Source organism: Megalops cyprinoides, chromosome 12 (assembly GCF_013368585.1).
Source record: "Megalops cyprinoides isolate fMegCyp1 chromosome 12, fMegCyp1.pri, whole genome shotgun sequence".
In the NCBI taxonomy this organism is placed as follows: Eukaryota; Metazoa; Chordata; class Actinopteri; order Elopiformes; family Megalopidae; genus Megalops; species Megalops cyprinoides.
Window position 1 is genome coordinate 6,536,026 of NC_050594.1, and position 15,642 is coordinate 6,551,667.

Sequence of the window (15,642 nt, forward strand, 5' to 3'; positions counted from 1 at the left end):
AGGGCACTGTGTGTGCATGCATTATGATTGTAATGCCCCATACAAAAATGAAAGATATTGTTAGATATTGATACAAATGAATGATAAATGATAAAATTTGTTGTTCAGCCCAATATCACAAATACCTTTAAATATATTAATGAAAAACAGGAATATAGTGCAATATACCAACACAGGAATAATTTACATCTTTTCAATAAATTGATATATATTCTCAATACTATTTTTGTATGGCGTAACTGCTTTTCACATATTTACTATAATTCTGGCTGCTCTGTGCCTACATTACTGTTCCCGTTTTTACTCTGATATATTCTGTGTATCGTGCTAGATTCAACTACTCGTTACTTGGGTTTGTGAAATAATCAAATCAATACATTTTATAAATTCGTAAATAAATGACACCATTACCAGCTGATTGTCATCTCATAGAATTCTATTTATGCATTTCTAGTAATAACTTCTAATTGCTTTTGATTAGGTATTCATTTCATAGCAGTAAGTATGCGTTTATTTTTACAGACCTGCAGTTGAGTGAGTTAAATGCATTTCTGAATGTTCGGCTCTGACGATATGTAGCCGAGAGCGACATCTACTGGTCACAATATCCCACGCTTCTTTTTTCCTGTTTTTTTAAATGTGTATGACAAAGCGTTTGCAACTGAAAATGCGATGGGCGATTGTTTAAATGTGCTTTGACCTTAATCATTCACGTAATTCCTCGATTAACTGATGATGGAATTATCATTATAAAACCTTGGTAATGATGGCTATGATCCATTGAATCTTTCAACACCATTTTTAAATCAGTCAATTACGGCTTCATGTGTTTCATCAATGTACATCTATACAAGACACTCCTGGCATGCCAACATGCGTTCAACCCATCTGCTGACAGCTACAACATACGCAAAATCAAAATCAATCTGTTTTAGGGCAAGTAATTCACAGGCAGGGAAACTGGTGTTCGTGTTAGATTTAGATTTTAAGTGTCTGAGCTGCACCTATAGGGGGACCCGATAACGACGTTACCCTGGCCTGGACCCTGGCTGGTCGGAGAAACCTGGGAGAAGGCCTTCTCGGGCATTATCTTTCAGAGTGAACCCTGAACGCTGAGGCACCACTGCTTAGTTTTGGAGTGGGGCCTTACACAGAAGAGTAGCGGCAGCCCATAAAGGCGTTTCCTACCTTTCCTGCCGTGTGGCGACGTGTCCCCGGGAGGCGGCGGGGCCCCGGAGGGGCGGAGGGGCCCGGGAGGGGCGCCTGTGGTTACGCTTCATTATTAATGCGTAGCGGCGCGCAGTGAAAGCGAGCCGCGCGCCGGGCTCGTGTTACCCGCCGCTGGGCTGTGCGCACGCGGAGAGGAGCGATGCCCGGGAAAGACTGCGTGAAGGTGGCCGTCCGCCTGCGGCCCTTCAACAAGGTCAGTTCCGCTTCACATCATGGCTGAGCTGGAAACCTATATGCGCATTTCTCTGTCTAGAAATTAATTCTTATTAGTATTACACACAAATGCCTTTTACTCAGACACAAATGAGTAAAACACGTTACCAAAAGCGCTGGCACCACTGCCATCAGCAGTAGTGAAAGTACGTCTTTGGGGAATGAATGAACTGAATAAATAACGGTAAGTGAACGGGTGGTGACATAGCTTGAATGTCATGGTGAATAGGAGAGAAGCTTGTAAAATGAGCTGCTGCTTTTCGAAACGGAAAATCTAAAAAGGTCCGTGCCCTCACATGGTCTTTGCTTTGCCGTTATGAGCCGTACTATGCTGTGCTATTTTGTATCATGCTGTACTGTGCTATACTATGCTGTTATGCACCCTGCTGTGCTGTGCTATGCTGTACCATGTTGTGCTGTACCCTGCTGTGCTACACAGAGAGAGAGGGATGCCGGCAGCCGCTGTATCATCACCATGAGCTCCAATGTCACCACCATCCAGGACCCACGCAACCAGCAGGCCCGGCGGACTTTCACCTTCGACCATGCCTACTGGTCCCACAGCGGCTTCATCAGGAACAAGGACGGCCTTTTCGTCCCCGAGGAGCAGGGCAGCCGCTATGCAGACCAGGTTTGGGGGGGGGGTAGATGACAGACAGGGAGCTGGCATGACTATACAAACAGCCGTGAACACACAAAGTCATTTTCAACAAAAACCAGCTCTTCACTTTACAAGAACTCTGTCCTTTCTTTGTATACAGTGGAAATGGCCCATACATCCAAGAGGTGTGCATTACAAATGCTCTCAATAAAACACTGGGTAACTCCTTCCCCCTTTGGCAATAAGAACTGAAACTAATCGAGTACCATTTTGAGACTAAAATCAGGACACCATGCTTTCCCTCATTTCCCCATCTTAAAAAAAAAAATCCAATATTCATTGTCATGTTTTATCTATTCGCTGGTCATTTCAGCTGTACAGACATGGTATTGTATGACAGTAAGTGTAGTCAAACATGTGCTTCAAATACAAAAGCTAGAGCAAGTGATGACCTATGACCTGTAGCCCCTCTCTGCCCTTCCTTGACCTCTTGTGCCCTCCCCATCCCATCCAGAGCCATGTGTTTCAGGACCTGGGAGAGGGGATACTAGAGAATGCCCTGCAGGGCTACAACGCCACCCTGCTGGCATACGGTCAGACAGGCTCCGGGAAGAGCTACTCCATGGTCGGGTATGGACCCAACAAGGGCCTGGTGCCAACCCTCTGCGAGAGGCTCTTCCAGGCTCTGAAAATCAACCAGGAGGGTAGGCAATGCCAGGTGTGTGCCTCCTGTTACAGCCCAGCTATGGGCCCCAACATAAGCCATCACAAAAGAGCAAGAGTCAATTTGGGCAGTAGAAATGAAACTGAAATTCTTAAATTAAGGGTACAAACTTACAGGCTTCCCTGAGTTGATGGGCCATGACGTGAGAGCTAGGCTAGGCTGGTCTAAATGCCTTTTGAATCCTTCCTCTCTCCCGTTCACAAAACAGTGTCTTCCGGATCGCTTCCTAGCCTACACTCGCTATCTACACTATGCTAGACAGAAGGTTCTCTCACGTCTTTCAGGGAAGCCCAAAACATTTAAAAATAAAGAAATTAAAAAAAAAAAATCAAGCCAATAAACTCAAGAGGCGAGTGGGTAGTTTGGGGCAGACCCCAGCAAAACACAAAAAGCAGACCACTTGCTGGGGCCCAGCAACCTCTAGCAGTTTCTCTTGAGTGTCTCCCCTCTGCAGTTAGAACTTGCTCCTTTTTAAACAGAATGGCACAGGTGCGACCAATTGGCTCATTAGCACTGATCAGCAGCAAGGCTCGTTAGCACTGATCAGCCGCACCTGCATTGAACAACGCTCGGATGAGGCTTAGAGAAGGATATGATTCCCCTAACGCAAAGTTACCCAAACCTCTCCTGGAGGACCACTTCTCCTGCATGTTTTAGATCTCTCCCTGCTCCAACACAGCTGATTCAAACGATCAACTCGTTATGAACTCCTGAAGCTGCTTAATAACAAATTGGGAAACGCTGCCCTAATGAATCATTCATTCAGTGTATGCAACCTTTCTGTGCTGGTTTGCATTATATATCACATATAGGCATTTTGCATTGTATTTCTGTGTTTTAGGTTTCTCTAAACTGACAAGTCGTCGACTGAATTCCCATTTCCTCCATTGAGAACTCTGTTTAATGCAAACCGTTGCTTTTAAATTGTACGTTTTTAACCAGCCATGCTAAGCCTGATGTTGAACTGAAAAACAAATGTTTTTTCTCCTTCTCTCACTTTCTGCAGATCTTTTTCAGCATGTTAGAAATTTACAACGAACAGGTAGGTATGCAGCTGCATTGTTATTCTATGCCCGTAACACTCAGCTGATAGACTCACATGGTAGAGATGTGTGGAACAGCATGGATCGTACTGTGATCATTTGGTTTATTGATTGATTGATTGATTGATCGATTGACCCGTCTCTCTCCGCAGGTGATCGACCTGCTCTCCCGGGGGGCGGGCACGCGGTCCGGGGGCGGGCTGAAGGTTCGGGAGGATCTGCAGTGGGGGTTTTACGTGGAGGGGCTGAGGAGGGTGCCGTGCGACAGCGCCGCCCTAGTGGCACAGCTGATGGAGCAGGGAACCCGCACGCGCACCACAGCCGCCACCCACATGAACGCCAACAGCAGCCGCTCACACATGCTCATCATCGTGCAGCTCAAGCAAGTGCGTGTGTGTGTGTGTGTTCCTGCATGTGTGTTTGCTTGAGTTTACCTGTGTGTGTGTTTGTGTGTGCATGTGTATGTATTTGTGTTGGTATACTGGGTTAAGTTCATTGCTGAGCGTGTGTGTGTGTGTGTATGTGTGTGTGAGTGTGGTTGTGTTTGTGTGTTCCTGCATGTGTGCGTGCTTGAGTTTACCTGTGTGTGTGTGTGTGTGTGTGTGTGTGTGTGTGTGTGCACTGTGTCTGTCCCCGCATGTGTATGTTCATGGGTGTTTCTAAGCTAAGGTATGTTTAGTGCCTGTATCGTTACATGCACGTGTGTGTTTGTGTGTGCATGTGTATGTATTTGTGTGTGTATACTGGGTTAAGTTCATTGCTGAGCTTGTGAGTATGTGTGTGTGTGTGTGTGTGTGTGTGTGTATTGGGGTAGGTTCATGGCTGAGTCTGTTAATGAGTGTTGGTTTGTGTGGCTCTGCGTGTGAGTGTGCATGTATGCTTGTGTGCATAATGCATGACATGGTGCGCTTTAAACATTTAGGAGCCGGTAATGGTTGGATATACCTCTGCAGTCAGACTGTTGATGTAACCAAGACCTGAAGTACAGCAGGGTTTGCGAGACAGAGTGTTCAAAACGACCATAACTGACGCTGATATGGTATTCTGTCTTCAGTAGGGCTCCTGTATTGCCATTCTACTTTCAATAATACGTTGCTTTTATGAAATACAGTTTGGCACCATGTGAACACTATGATTTAGGATAATAAACCATCGTTAAGCTCGACTTCAGTCACTTTAGGTTGATGTATTGTGCGGCTAATTTGTCAGGCACTTTGTTTTTTACCGCTGTGTGGTTTTAATATGAGCACAGTTTTTTTTAGCTTAAGGCCAATTTACTGTCATTTACAGCTGCTGTTCTGACACCGATGTAAATCACTCCTGTTCAGACCTGCTTCCCAGAATTTGGACTCGTCGTATGTGTCACACTGAAACTCTGATCACTGCATCCTGTTATGGATTAATGTAGCTCTTTCAGACCAGAGTGGTGTACTAGTTTATGCTGCATGTCAACATTGCATTTACAGAACGTCATTTGACAGCATGTAAAACTACTCCAGCAATGTACGATTAAGGTATTTTGTCATAAGTAGCATAAGTACAGTACATCGTCCCTTGTTGCTATGCGGCTCTGGCTCTGCAGATCTTCTCCAAGGAGAACATCACCAAGCAGTCCAACATTAACCTGGTGGACCTGGCAGGCAGCGAGAGGCAGAGGTCGTCGGGGTCGGAGGCCGACCGACTGAAGGAGGGCACCGCCATCAACCTCAGCCTGACCACGCTGGGCAACGTCATCAGGTCAGTGCTGCGGTGCTGTTCGCCGCAGCTAGATTTTTGTGTTTCAGGGAAGCCTGCCCTGCTTTTCTGTGGTATGATTTGTTTGGCAATGAAACTGACAGTCACGGCACAGGTACTTACACCCACGGTCATTCAAATGTCCACTTCAGCAAGCTGAGGCCTTGCACACTGACAATATGTCTGAAAGCCAGCGGGTAAGGTAGAAGATTAGTTCATTTGCACATCACAAAAGAAAGAATTTCAATCCAAAATTACTTTTGTCAGGAGCTAAGGACACAGATCTTTATATGAGAGTAAGAAAAAGTGTGTGGAGCTCTACCTCATTTCTCATAGCTGTGTGTCAGTGCTGAGTTTCTGGATGTGTGTATTTTTCCTGAATCTTTAAAACCATAATCCCTGGGCCTGGATTTGCCTTGTCTTCAGCTCCCTGGCAGATGTGACTTTAGGGAAGAGAGTGGTTCACATCCCCTACAGAGATTCGGTCCTCACAAAGCTGCTGCAGTCTGCGCTCGGGGGGAACAGCCGAACCGTCATGGTGAGCAACCTCGACCGTCGCCTCCAATACCCAAACACCATGACCTATAAACCTGTCATAAACAGGTAAATACTGTACAGGCCCAAAAGCAGATAACCTGTCCATAGTCTAAGGTGTTGATGGCACCAACAGGAACACTGAGAGACCTGCTTAGAAACTATAGAACCTAAGGCCTCTGTAAGCATTACGCAAGCATTCATAAAAGCTTATGCCACCTGACATAGTTTGCCATGGCATGTTGTATGCCCTTGTCCATATCATAAGCAATATTATAATGACACACTGAAGGGTTTGTCAGGGCAAAGACATTGGCATTAATATTGACATTTATAGTGACATAGTACACCCTATCACAGCCAATGCCAACTTTATGCACATTCATGTTGTGCTAAGAAAGGTGTCATTGAGCACTGTTTTAGCATGCTTCAAAAAAGTGCTATCATGACAGCAGCACGCTTGTGCCATCTCTACTGTAGGCTGTAAGGAGTGGTGAAATGCTGTTCTGTCACTCTGTGATGCTGTTATTCCTGTGTCTCAGATTGCAACACTAAGCCCAGCAGATATCTGTTATGAGGAATCCCTCTCCACCCTGCGCTACGCTGACAGGTAGCAGCCCATCCACCCTGTATCCTTCTCTTGCCATGCGACTGAAGATAAGCGTGTCGGGGCTTGGGTAGGACTTGGACAGGAGACCTCCCGGGGAAGCCAGGTTACTGCTGGAAGTGCTACCAGTGGGCCAGTAGGGGGTGCTGTTCCTTCTGGTCTAAGGAGAGAAATCGGTGCTTGAATGCGTTGATGGGAACACTGCTCCAGGAGATGCTGCTGTTTTATAGGTTGAGATTTTAAAACCAAGGTCCTGACTCACTGTGAGCCTTCAAGACACCACAGCACGTGGCAGAGATCCTGGTAAATTCCCAAACTGGTGCTAACTATGGCCTGACTGACTACATAATCCCCTGATTTACTTACCCACCTTGTTTCTCCAGGTCAGCACTGTAATAGAACCGAGTTTAACAGATCTTCCTGGTTAAATAAATAATAGGTAGGATGTAGGCTCCACACTCTTCTTTAATGGCACGGAGCATCTCCTGGGTGGAAGTGTCCCTTTCCCATGCACTCCCCTAACACCTATGAGATGTGCTGTCTACTTGTTCAGATATCTCTTCAAAATAGTTTTACATGAAAGATACATAAAATAAGGTAAGTGCAAGTATATGTGCATTTGCTACATGACAACAGTGTTATTCTGGTAAAATTGTTCGCCTTTTTGTGGATGCAAACCTTTAATAGAATAAACACATTGCTTACAACATGTACAGTGTGACATCAGATCAAAGCATTTAAGGTGAGAGTATTGAAGTATATATACCTAATGTATACCAATAGGCACATATAATGGGATGTACTTCTTCCCTTCTGTTTGAATATTATATTACATTATTGTCATTTAGCAGATGCTCTTATCCAGAGAGACTTATACCTCTACATACTATGCCTAGGTTATAGGTATAATATGTAGAGGTAAAATTCCTGTGCCAGGTTTGGGCAGGGAGGCTCATTTGAACAGATGCACTGGCCTGCGGGGTGTCTCTGAAGCTGCTGTCTCGGCAGGGCCAAGCGGATCCAGAACCGGGCAGTGGTCAACGAGAGCCCCACGGAGCGGCTCATCAAGGAGCTGAAGGCGGAGAACGCCAAGCTGCTGACCCGCCTGAGCCGGCTGGGGCAGGAGGGGCGTGGGACGGAGGACGAATCGAGTACAGCCCCCCCCGTTACTCCCTATCCCTTTTATAATGCATTAATGACTTCTTCTGTGTGATTGTTATAATGGTGGGTTGTATTGTCATGTGATTTGCGTCTAGTACAGGTAATGTGTTGTAATGTGATTAGTAAGTAGTGCAGTGTGATGCAATTAGTGGCTGGTTTAATCGGCAGTGGCGCTTGTTACAGTGTGCTGTGATCTGATTGGTCGCTGGTGTAGTGTGGGGTATTGTGATTGCTGGTTGGGGTTGTTTCTGGTGATATGACTGGTGGATCATGTAGCATGTCGTTAAGTGATTGGCTGCTACTTTAATTTGTTGTAATGCATCTGGTTGTTTTTTTTTTTTTCCAGAGGAGCTGAGAAGGATTCTGACTCACAATGAGCTGCAGATCCGGGCCATCCAGACCATGTGGGAACAGCACCTGCAGGAGGCGCTCAAGGACTGGGAGCAGCAGTATGCCACCATCACCCAGGTATCAACTATACTGCCTGCAAATAATCGGACTTATGTATCATAACCAGAGTCACACCAGCACTGCTCAGCATTAACCATATTTATGCATCATAAACCAAATATAGCAAACACAGCTCAGCAATAAGCATCTTTATTTATCATAACCCAGATCTCACAAACACAGCTCAGCAATAATCCTGTTTATTTATCATGACCCAAATCTCACAAACACAGCTCGGTGATAATAATATTTATCAAAACCCAAATCGGAGAAACACAGCTCAGCGGCAATCCTGTTTATTTATCTTAACTCTAGTCACAGCTCAGTAATAATCATTTATTTATCGTAGGATAAAAACCTCTAGCAATAAACATATTTCTGTATTGTAGCCCAGGTCTAATGAAGACTGCTCAGCGATAACCATGTTTAGTCATCAAAATCCAAGTCACGCAGACACTGCTGAGTGATAGCCATCTTTAATTGTCGTGTACTGGGTCTCTCAAACACAGCTCAGTAATACTCGCATTTATGCATCATATCCCACGTTTCACGAGAACTGCTCAATGATAATTGCGCACATGAGTCATCAGCGAAGTATCGCTTTAACAGTAGCCAATGAGCCTAATCAAAGCCATGAATCACCAAGGCCGCTGCCACCCTGTTGTTATGGCCAATTTGTGGAAGTGGAGAAACGGCGGTCATGACTCACTTTAAATTGAGGGAGCACTCGCGGTTCTGTTGGGGGGCTTTATGAAGTGTACACTACTCATCTGTATTAAAAGCCAGCGGTGCAGCCGTGCAGTGGTGACGCTACACGCAAGCTGAGTATTTATAACTTTAACCTTGTTGTGACAGCATGGTTCAACCAATCAGAATCTGTGGGGGTAGAAAGTGATTTGATCACCAACCTCGAAATGAATTCACAAACAGGAAACGCGGACAACTGCTTTCAGTAGGCAACATCAGCATGGCCGTAACATAGCTAGGGGTGACATTTGCAATTTTGCTTCAACTCATAACCCATGAGCAGTAAAATAAATGCTTGTGGAATGAATTGGTCGCAATAAACCCTTTCTCCCTGTAAACCCCCCCTCCCCGGCATCTCTCATTCTCCCCTGTCCTTTCCATCAGGAGCGAAGGATGATGCAGACCCACCCTTACATCCTGAACATTAACGAGGACCCCCAGCTCTCAGGGGTGGTGAAACTCTTCATCCAGGAAGGTGGGTCGCACTCTGGTTCCCTCTGGTGGAGATTGTGTGACCTGCTGGTTGAATTTGTCACCCTCTACTTGTGTATTTGATGTGCAGGTGAATGGGACATAGGGCTATCAGACAACTCACCCAGGGCGATCACAATCAAAGGACTTGGGTAAGTAGGGGTTTGGAAGATGACTATATAATGCAATGCTACTGTTACTTAAACCCATGTATCTTCTTTTCCTAAGGTGTGAGCTGCCGGTGCAGCAGAGGAGTGTTCTTTTGAGGTGCACTTTTGGACGGATCTCTGAAGTGACATGTTGCTGTTGCATCTCCTCAGTATTCAGGAGAAACATGCGGTCTTCACCAATCAGGAGCGTAGAGTGGCCATCACTCCAGAGGCAGGGGCAAAGGTCATCGTGAACGGAGTGCCAGTCTCCCACAGGACAGAGCTACAGCACGTGGTACAGTATGAGTACAGTATCTGTCAATAAAGTGCAATAACACATAACCCACATCAGGACATAGTGTATATAAACATAGGGAAAATAGTAAATTCACAAATTCTTAACATCTGGAGCAGACAGTCAGCTTGGTGTGTTCCGTATGGAACGTTCTGTCTCTGCCATTGTTTGAGCTGCAGGTGTTCTCATTCGTCGCTTACCTCCCCGCCCCCCTGTGTTATGTCACTTCCTGCAGGACCGCCTCATTCTGGGCTCAAACAGCACGTACCTGTTTGTGGGCTTCCCTTCAGAGCGTAGCGGGGAGGACTGGAGCCGCTACGACTACGACTACTTCCAGTCCGAGCTGGCAGCCGCTGAGGGCTTCCACATACACTCACTGTGCGAGGAGCACAACCCAGGTAAGAGAGAGTGTGTGTTCATGTGTATGTGTGAGTGAGTGTATGTACACACGCGTGTATGTTTTTGCATATGCGTGTCTGTGTGTACATACAGTATGAGGAATGTTTGTGTGTATGTGCATGCATGCGTATACATGTGTGGTTGTGTGTGCAGAAGCATATGTGCATATGTAGATGTGTGTGTATGTGCATGCATGCATATACATGTGTGGTTGTGTGCTGTCTCTTTATCTCTCCTGCAGGAGACCACAGCGTTATGCAGAGCCAGGCTGACCCCAGCTTGCTGGCCGTGTTCTACGACTACATCAAGGTGATGCCAATGGTGGCGGAGGCTAACCAGATGAGCCAGGAGCTTCGCAAAGTGAGTGCAGCTGGAATTAGGGTGAACCTCAGCTGAGTGATCGCATTCATTTACAAGGAGTGATGCTTTATGCAAAAATCACCACCTGCTGATACTTTACACTGAGATTCTTTTATTTTAGAATGTCATTATCATTATATTTACTATTATGTTTATCATTACCACGGTCATTATTAGTTATCATTATTATGATGTGAATTGCTGATTAGATTCAACAAGGACAAATTAACTTTACATGACAACAAGGTACAGCCAAAAAAAAAAAAACATCAAAAAATACCTTCCTGAAATAGCTGCTTTTTCTTCACCTCATGCTGTGATTTGATTCACACCTTATATTTTCGGATGGGATGGGTATTGCTGGATGCGGCGTGTGATTGATTTCCACTTTCAGGGGGTCCAGTTCAAGCTGGAGATAAAAAACCTGGCCATGTCTGACTCTAAAGGTCACGACCTTCAGAAGGAGGTCGCTGTGAGGGTCACGGCGCTGGAAAACAAACAGGTTAGAAACGCGCTTGCCGCTGCTCTTCCTTTTAGTCTCAGGAGGCTTCAGCAACGCTTCAGTAACCGGTTAAACCCTCCATACAGCATACAGTAGTAAAGATCAGTGAAACACACCCCCTCATCTCAGTGAGAACACAGTGTTCCTACGGTTTACCAAATCCAGCGAGTGACTGGAATTTAACTACATATCAGCCACAGTCCCTGTCTGGAACTACTGCTGGCATATCCATGGTAACATAGCATCCTAACAAGGCAAACGGGGGTTAATCATGCCGTCTCAGTGTTGCAGAAACCCATGGAGAATTATACATAGCAGGTGCCAGTGGGGTCAGGGGAAAATAAGAAGGATTTCCTCTTATTGTTGGAAAGAAGGACAAAGGAGAAAATAGGAGTTATGGAAATGACTATAAATGGAGAAGAAAAAGTATAACATGTTCTGGAACTTAACCAGGCTTTTTTGTATATAACACATAATCCATTCACCAAGCTGTCCTAAGGTCTTCTATTTAACCAGTGAGGTTTAAGGCAGAAAGCATGGCATTAAATCCCATGTTCTTGTGATGCCGTTAGTGTCTCCGTGTTTCCAGTATACAGTAGGCCATCTTTTAGCGATAGGAAGGGTTCAGGTATTCCCGTAAAAATGTAATGCACTCATTGATCTAACAAAGACGTTCTGGGACCTCCAGAGATGTCTTCAGAACTTCTCAGTCCTCTGCACCAAAAGTAATGAGAGAGCAATTAGTAACTGAGAATAATTCGGCATACTAAGGCCAGTATACTAAGATAATACTATCATCCCCAGGTGTGGGTGTGGTCTAAAGCCAAGTTCATCAACCGCAAGTTCCTGATGGAGGAGCTGTACCAGCAGCAGGTGGTGGAGGCCGAGGGGGGTGGCCGGTCGCCCCCGCCCCCGCCACGGGACAGGGACCCGTTCTGGGACCCCCTGGAGCCCCTCCACCTGGGCAGCGCCCACCTGTGGCTGCAGTCCCTGGCCTTCCGGATCCCGCTGGAGGAGCAGGTGGAGGTGCTGGGGCCAGAGGGCACGGAGGAGGCCATCCTGCAGACTCAGCTGATCCCCTGCAGCCCAGCAGGATTGTGGGTAACACTGCTGTTTTAGAGCGGAGCCGTGTTGCTGTTAAAGTCTGCCGTTAAAAATACATCACAGATTTGACAGTGCTCTCTGTGTAAACCTGTAACACTAATTATTTATGATGCTTGTAAAAGGGCAGCAGGATTGTACTTACATTACGTTACATTAGATTGATTTAGCAGACGCTCTTATCCAGAGCAGCTTCCAGCACAGAAGGACACTGGGACGATTGGTGAGAGTGCAGCGGAGGCTTTTATGAGATGTTGCGGTGCTGTGCTGTCTTCCCCAGGCCCCTGGGAGAGGAGGACATCCTCATCGACCCCACAGAGCTGCTGGGCAGGAGGCTGGACTTCCAGCTGGTGCTGGAGCAGTGCTGTGGCCTCCGCTGGCTGAGAGAGGCCAGGGACAGGGGGGTGCAGATCGGGTGGGTAGTGGGGGGTGGTAGGGGGTGCAGATCGGGTGGGGGGGGTGGTGATGATCAGATGAGAGTGGGCGTAATGGGGTGTACAGATCGGAAGAGACCAGGGGGTGCAGATCGGGTGGGTAGTGGGGGGTGGGGGGGTGTACAGATCAGATGAGACCGGGGGGTACCTGGGTGTGTGGATTGGTTGACAGCAGGGGGAGTGGGGTGTACAGATCGAGCGAAGATGAGGGTGAGAGTGTGCAGACCTGGTGACACTAGGAGTAATGGGGTGTCCGGTCTAGATGACAGTTGGGGTTTAGAGGGCGTGGCGATCTGGGCTTCTCCACAGCAGCACCCCATCAGAGATTCAAACATATAACCTTGTGGTCACCGATCCAGGACTAAGTTTGTAACCACTGCACAATACATCTGCCTACGTGAGGATGTGTGAGAGATGATCTCTGACGTGCTCCCAGGTTCCGGGTGTACGATAACCCTCGAACCCTGTACACCCCGGCGGTCTGGCACAGCGTGAACACGGAGCTGAACCACAGAGTCCAGTTCACCGTGACGAGGACCACCCAGGAATTCCTCAGCTACCTGCAGACCAACGCGCTGGTTCTGGAGCTCTGGGGCCTTCAGGGTAGGGCTCGCCTCTCGTTCGCTGGACCCTGGCTGTGGTTCTGCTGCTGAGTCACTGACCGATCGCTTCTGTCGCCAACAGCTGGATGCGCGGAAATGACCTCTGACCTGCAGAGTGTAAAGACAACTCCGGAAGGAAGTGTCATCATCGATGAGGCCAACATAACGGAAACCGTTACAGTAAGCCCTACCCGCCTAGTCCAACAAAGCGTGGAACAATGTAACATACAGCAACACACCATGCAAAAACACTGCAGCTGGTGTATGGCACATGCACAACAATATCAGAAACCTATGTTTGTCTGTATGTGTGCCTGGAGACGTCTGTGTATATGTGTATGCAAGAGTCTTCAGCCATGGGGAAAGCCCTGCTGTAGTTTCAGTCTGTGTATGTGTCTGTGTGTGCGTGTGTGTGTGTGAGATTGACAGCATGTGTGTGGGAGTGTGTGGATACATGTGCAGGGGGAGAGTCTAGCTTCACTGTGTGTGTGTCGGGGGAACTCCTGGCACAGTGTGTATTTGTGTATGTCTCTGTATGTCAGGGGAAGGGCCTGGCTCGAAGTACATATCTGTGAATAGACATGGGAAGGTACTGCTTCAGCATAAAGGAATGCGAGCGAGTCAGAAGAGAGTCCTGCTTCAGTGTTTGTGTGTTTGTGTGTGTGTGTGTTTACACACTCTGCAGCCAGGGGAGGGGCCTGCCTCAGAGCTGAGCTCCTCCCTCCAAGCCCTGCAGCAGGAGCTGGATCAGCTGAGGAAGGCCAACGCCGCCCTGCGTAAAGAGAACAGCGCCCTCAGGGACCAGCTCAACACCCCCGCCACCGCCACCAGAGAGGGTGAGCCCGTCGTCTCCCACCTGCCCCACCAGTCCTCATTCTGCGGGATCCGAAATATGAGTCAGACCCCCCCCCCCCCCTCCCCCGTCTCATCGCCCTTTCCCGTCCCGTGCTCCAGGTGCGGAGGCGGACCGCGGCAGGCCGGAGAGGCAAAGCAGCTTGAGGCCCAGCTGCGACGCGGAGTTCGCCAGGGCGCTGAAGGTCTTCTACCACAGCATGACCTCCGTGCGCGGCCAGCTGCAGAGGCTGCGCAGACACAAGCCCAGCGTAGGTGGAGGACCTCAGGGGCGCTCGTTTCCCATAATGCCCTGTGCCATGTTATGTGCTGACTTGTGCGACCTGACTAGACTTAGGCCTTAGTTTCTTGGTTATAAGTTATAATCATGTATTATATCATAATCATATTTATATTGTGATCTATTGACTGTGGTGTATGGTAGTGTGGGCATTTGGCTTCGTTTCTAGACTGTCTAGTCAGGTTAGCACAAGGTAACTTGTGGTAGTGCTTGAATAGTGTTCAAGCTCACTGGTCTGGGAGTGTTGTTAGCCTGGTCTGACACTGTTGCTCATTCAGCATGAATGGACACACCCCTGTTTTTAGTGCTGGAAGTCGCTCTGGATAAGAGCGTCTGCTAAATGAATGTAATGTAATTTAATCTGATGTATGTATGGGTACTTTCTGCCCTTGACAACAGATCTGAGATCAGACTGTCCCCCACCAATCTGTATCCTAGTCATGTAGTGTAGCGTTTCAGCTCTGACTCAGGATCAGCGGCCTCTCTCCTGGCTGTGCCCGCAGGAGGAGGCAGACCTGTCGAGCCTGAGGCTGTTTGTGGAGGAGCAGGGGCGCCTTCTGCGGGATTTCGGGGAGCAGCTGGAGCAGAGCGTCACCGCGCTCAAGCAGGACGTGGCCGCCATCGTGCGGAGGAAGCGGGAGAGGTCCGGGATCTGGTCCTGACGCCCCCGCGGAACCTCCCGCCCCACCGGGTCAACCCCTCCCTGCACATCTCATCACTCCTCTACGGGCCTTATTCGCTGTGGCTGAACGTCCTGCCTGGTTCACTGCTGTCTCCCCCTCTCAGCTTCAGCAGCTCTTCTCTCCGGGGTAATAAAACTCAAGATTAAACTCATCCGTGCTTTCCGCCATCGGTCATTCTCGTGAGTGGCTCCGTTGGAAATAAAGGTGCTATCACCCAGAATTGGCGTAAACACACAACATGAATTAGAATAAGAGGGATAACTTCCTGGACAGTACATTGACAGTACGAAGTGGAATCCCCCAGGGACTGGTATTGGACCCTTAGCGTTTTCTGTATATATGATACACCTCTCTCACTTTGATGCTTGCAAGCACACCAATTGCACTTCAGAGCCATACCCCTTAGGGTTTTAAAGACCAGCAGGGCCAGAAAAAGATGACAGTTGATTGGGTTGTTTACATCCACAGAA

The 15,642-nt window shown here is 47.7% G+C and overlaps 1 protein-coding gene across 1 annotated transcript; it reads left to right on the forward strand.

Annotated features, from left to right (window-relative positions):
* Positions 1–1,369: 1,369 nt before the first annotated feature.
* kif28 (kinesin family member 28) lies at positions 1,370–15,151 on the forward strand. The gene is made up of 23 exons (XM_036541610.1): positions 1,370–1,423; positions 1,883–2,074; positions 2,559–2,762; positions 3,775–3,810; positions 3,964–4,197; positions 5,394–5,548; positions 5,972–6,083; positions 6,622–6,689; positions 7,695–7,837; positions 8,194–8,315; positions 9,429–9,519; positions 9,607–9,667; positions 9,836–9,959; positions 10,195–10,367; positions 10,622–10,718; positions 11,113–11,220; positions 12,025–12,317; positions 12,602–12,736; positions 13,192–13,358; positions 13,440–13,531; positions 14,052–14,204; positions 14,341–14,460; positions 14,993–15,151. The coding sequence occupies exons 1-23, from the start codon at positions 1,370–1,372 to the stop codon at positions 15,149–15,151; spliced, it is 3,093 nt and encodes a 1,030-aa protein (XP_036397503.1).
* The last annotated feature ends 491 nt before the right edge of the window (positions 15,152–15,642 follow it).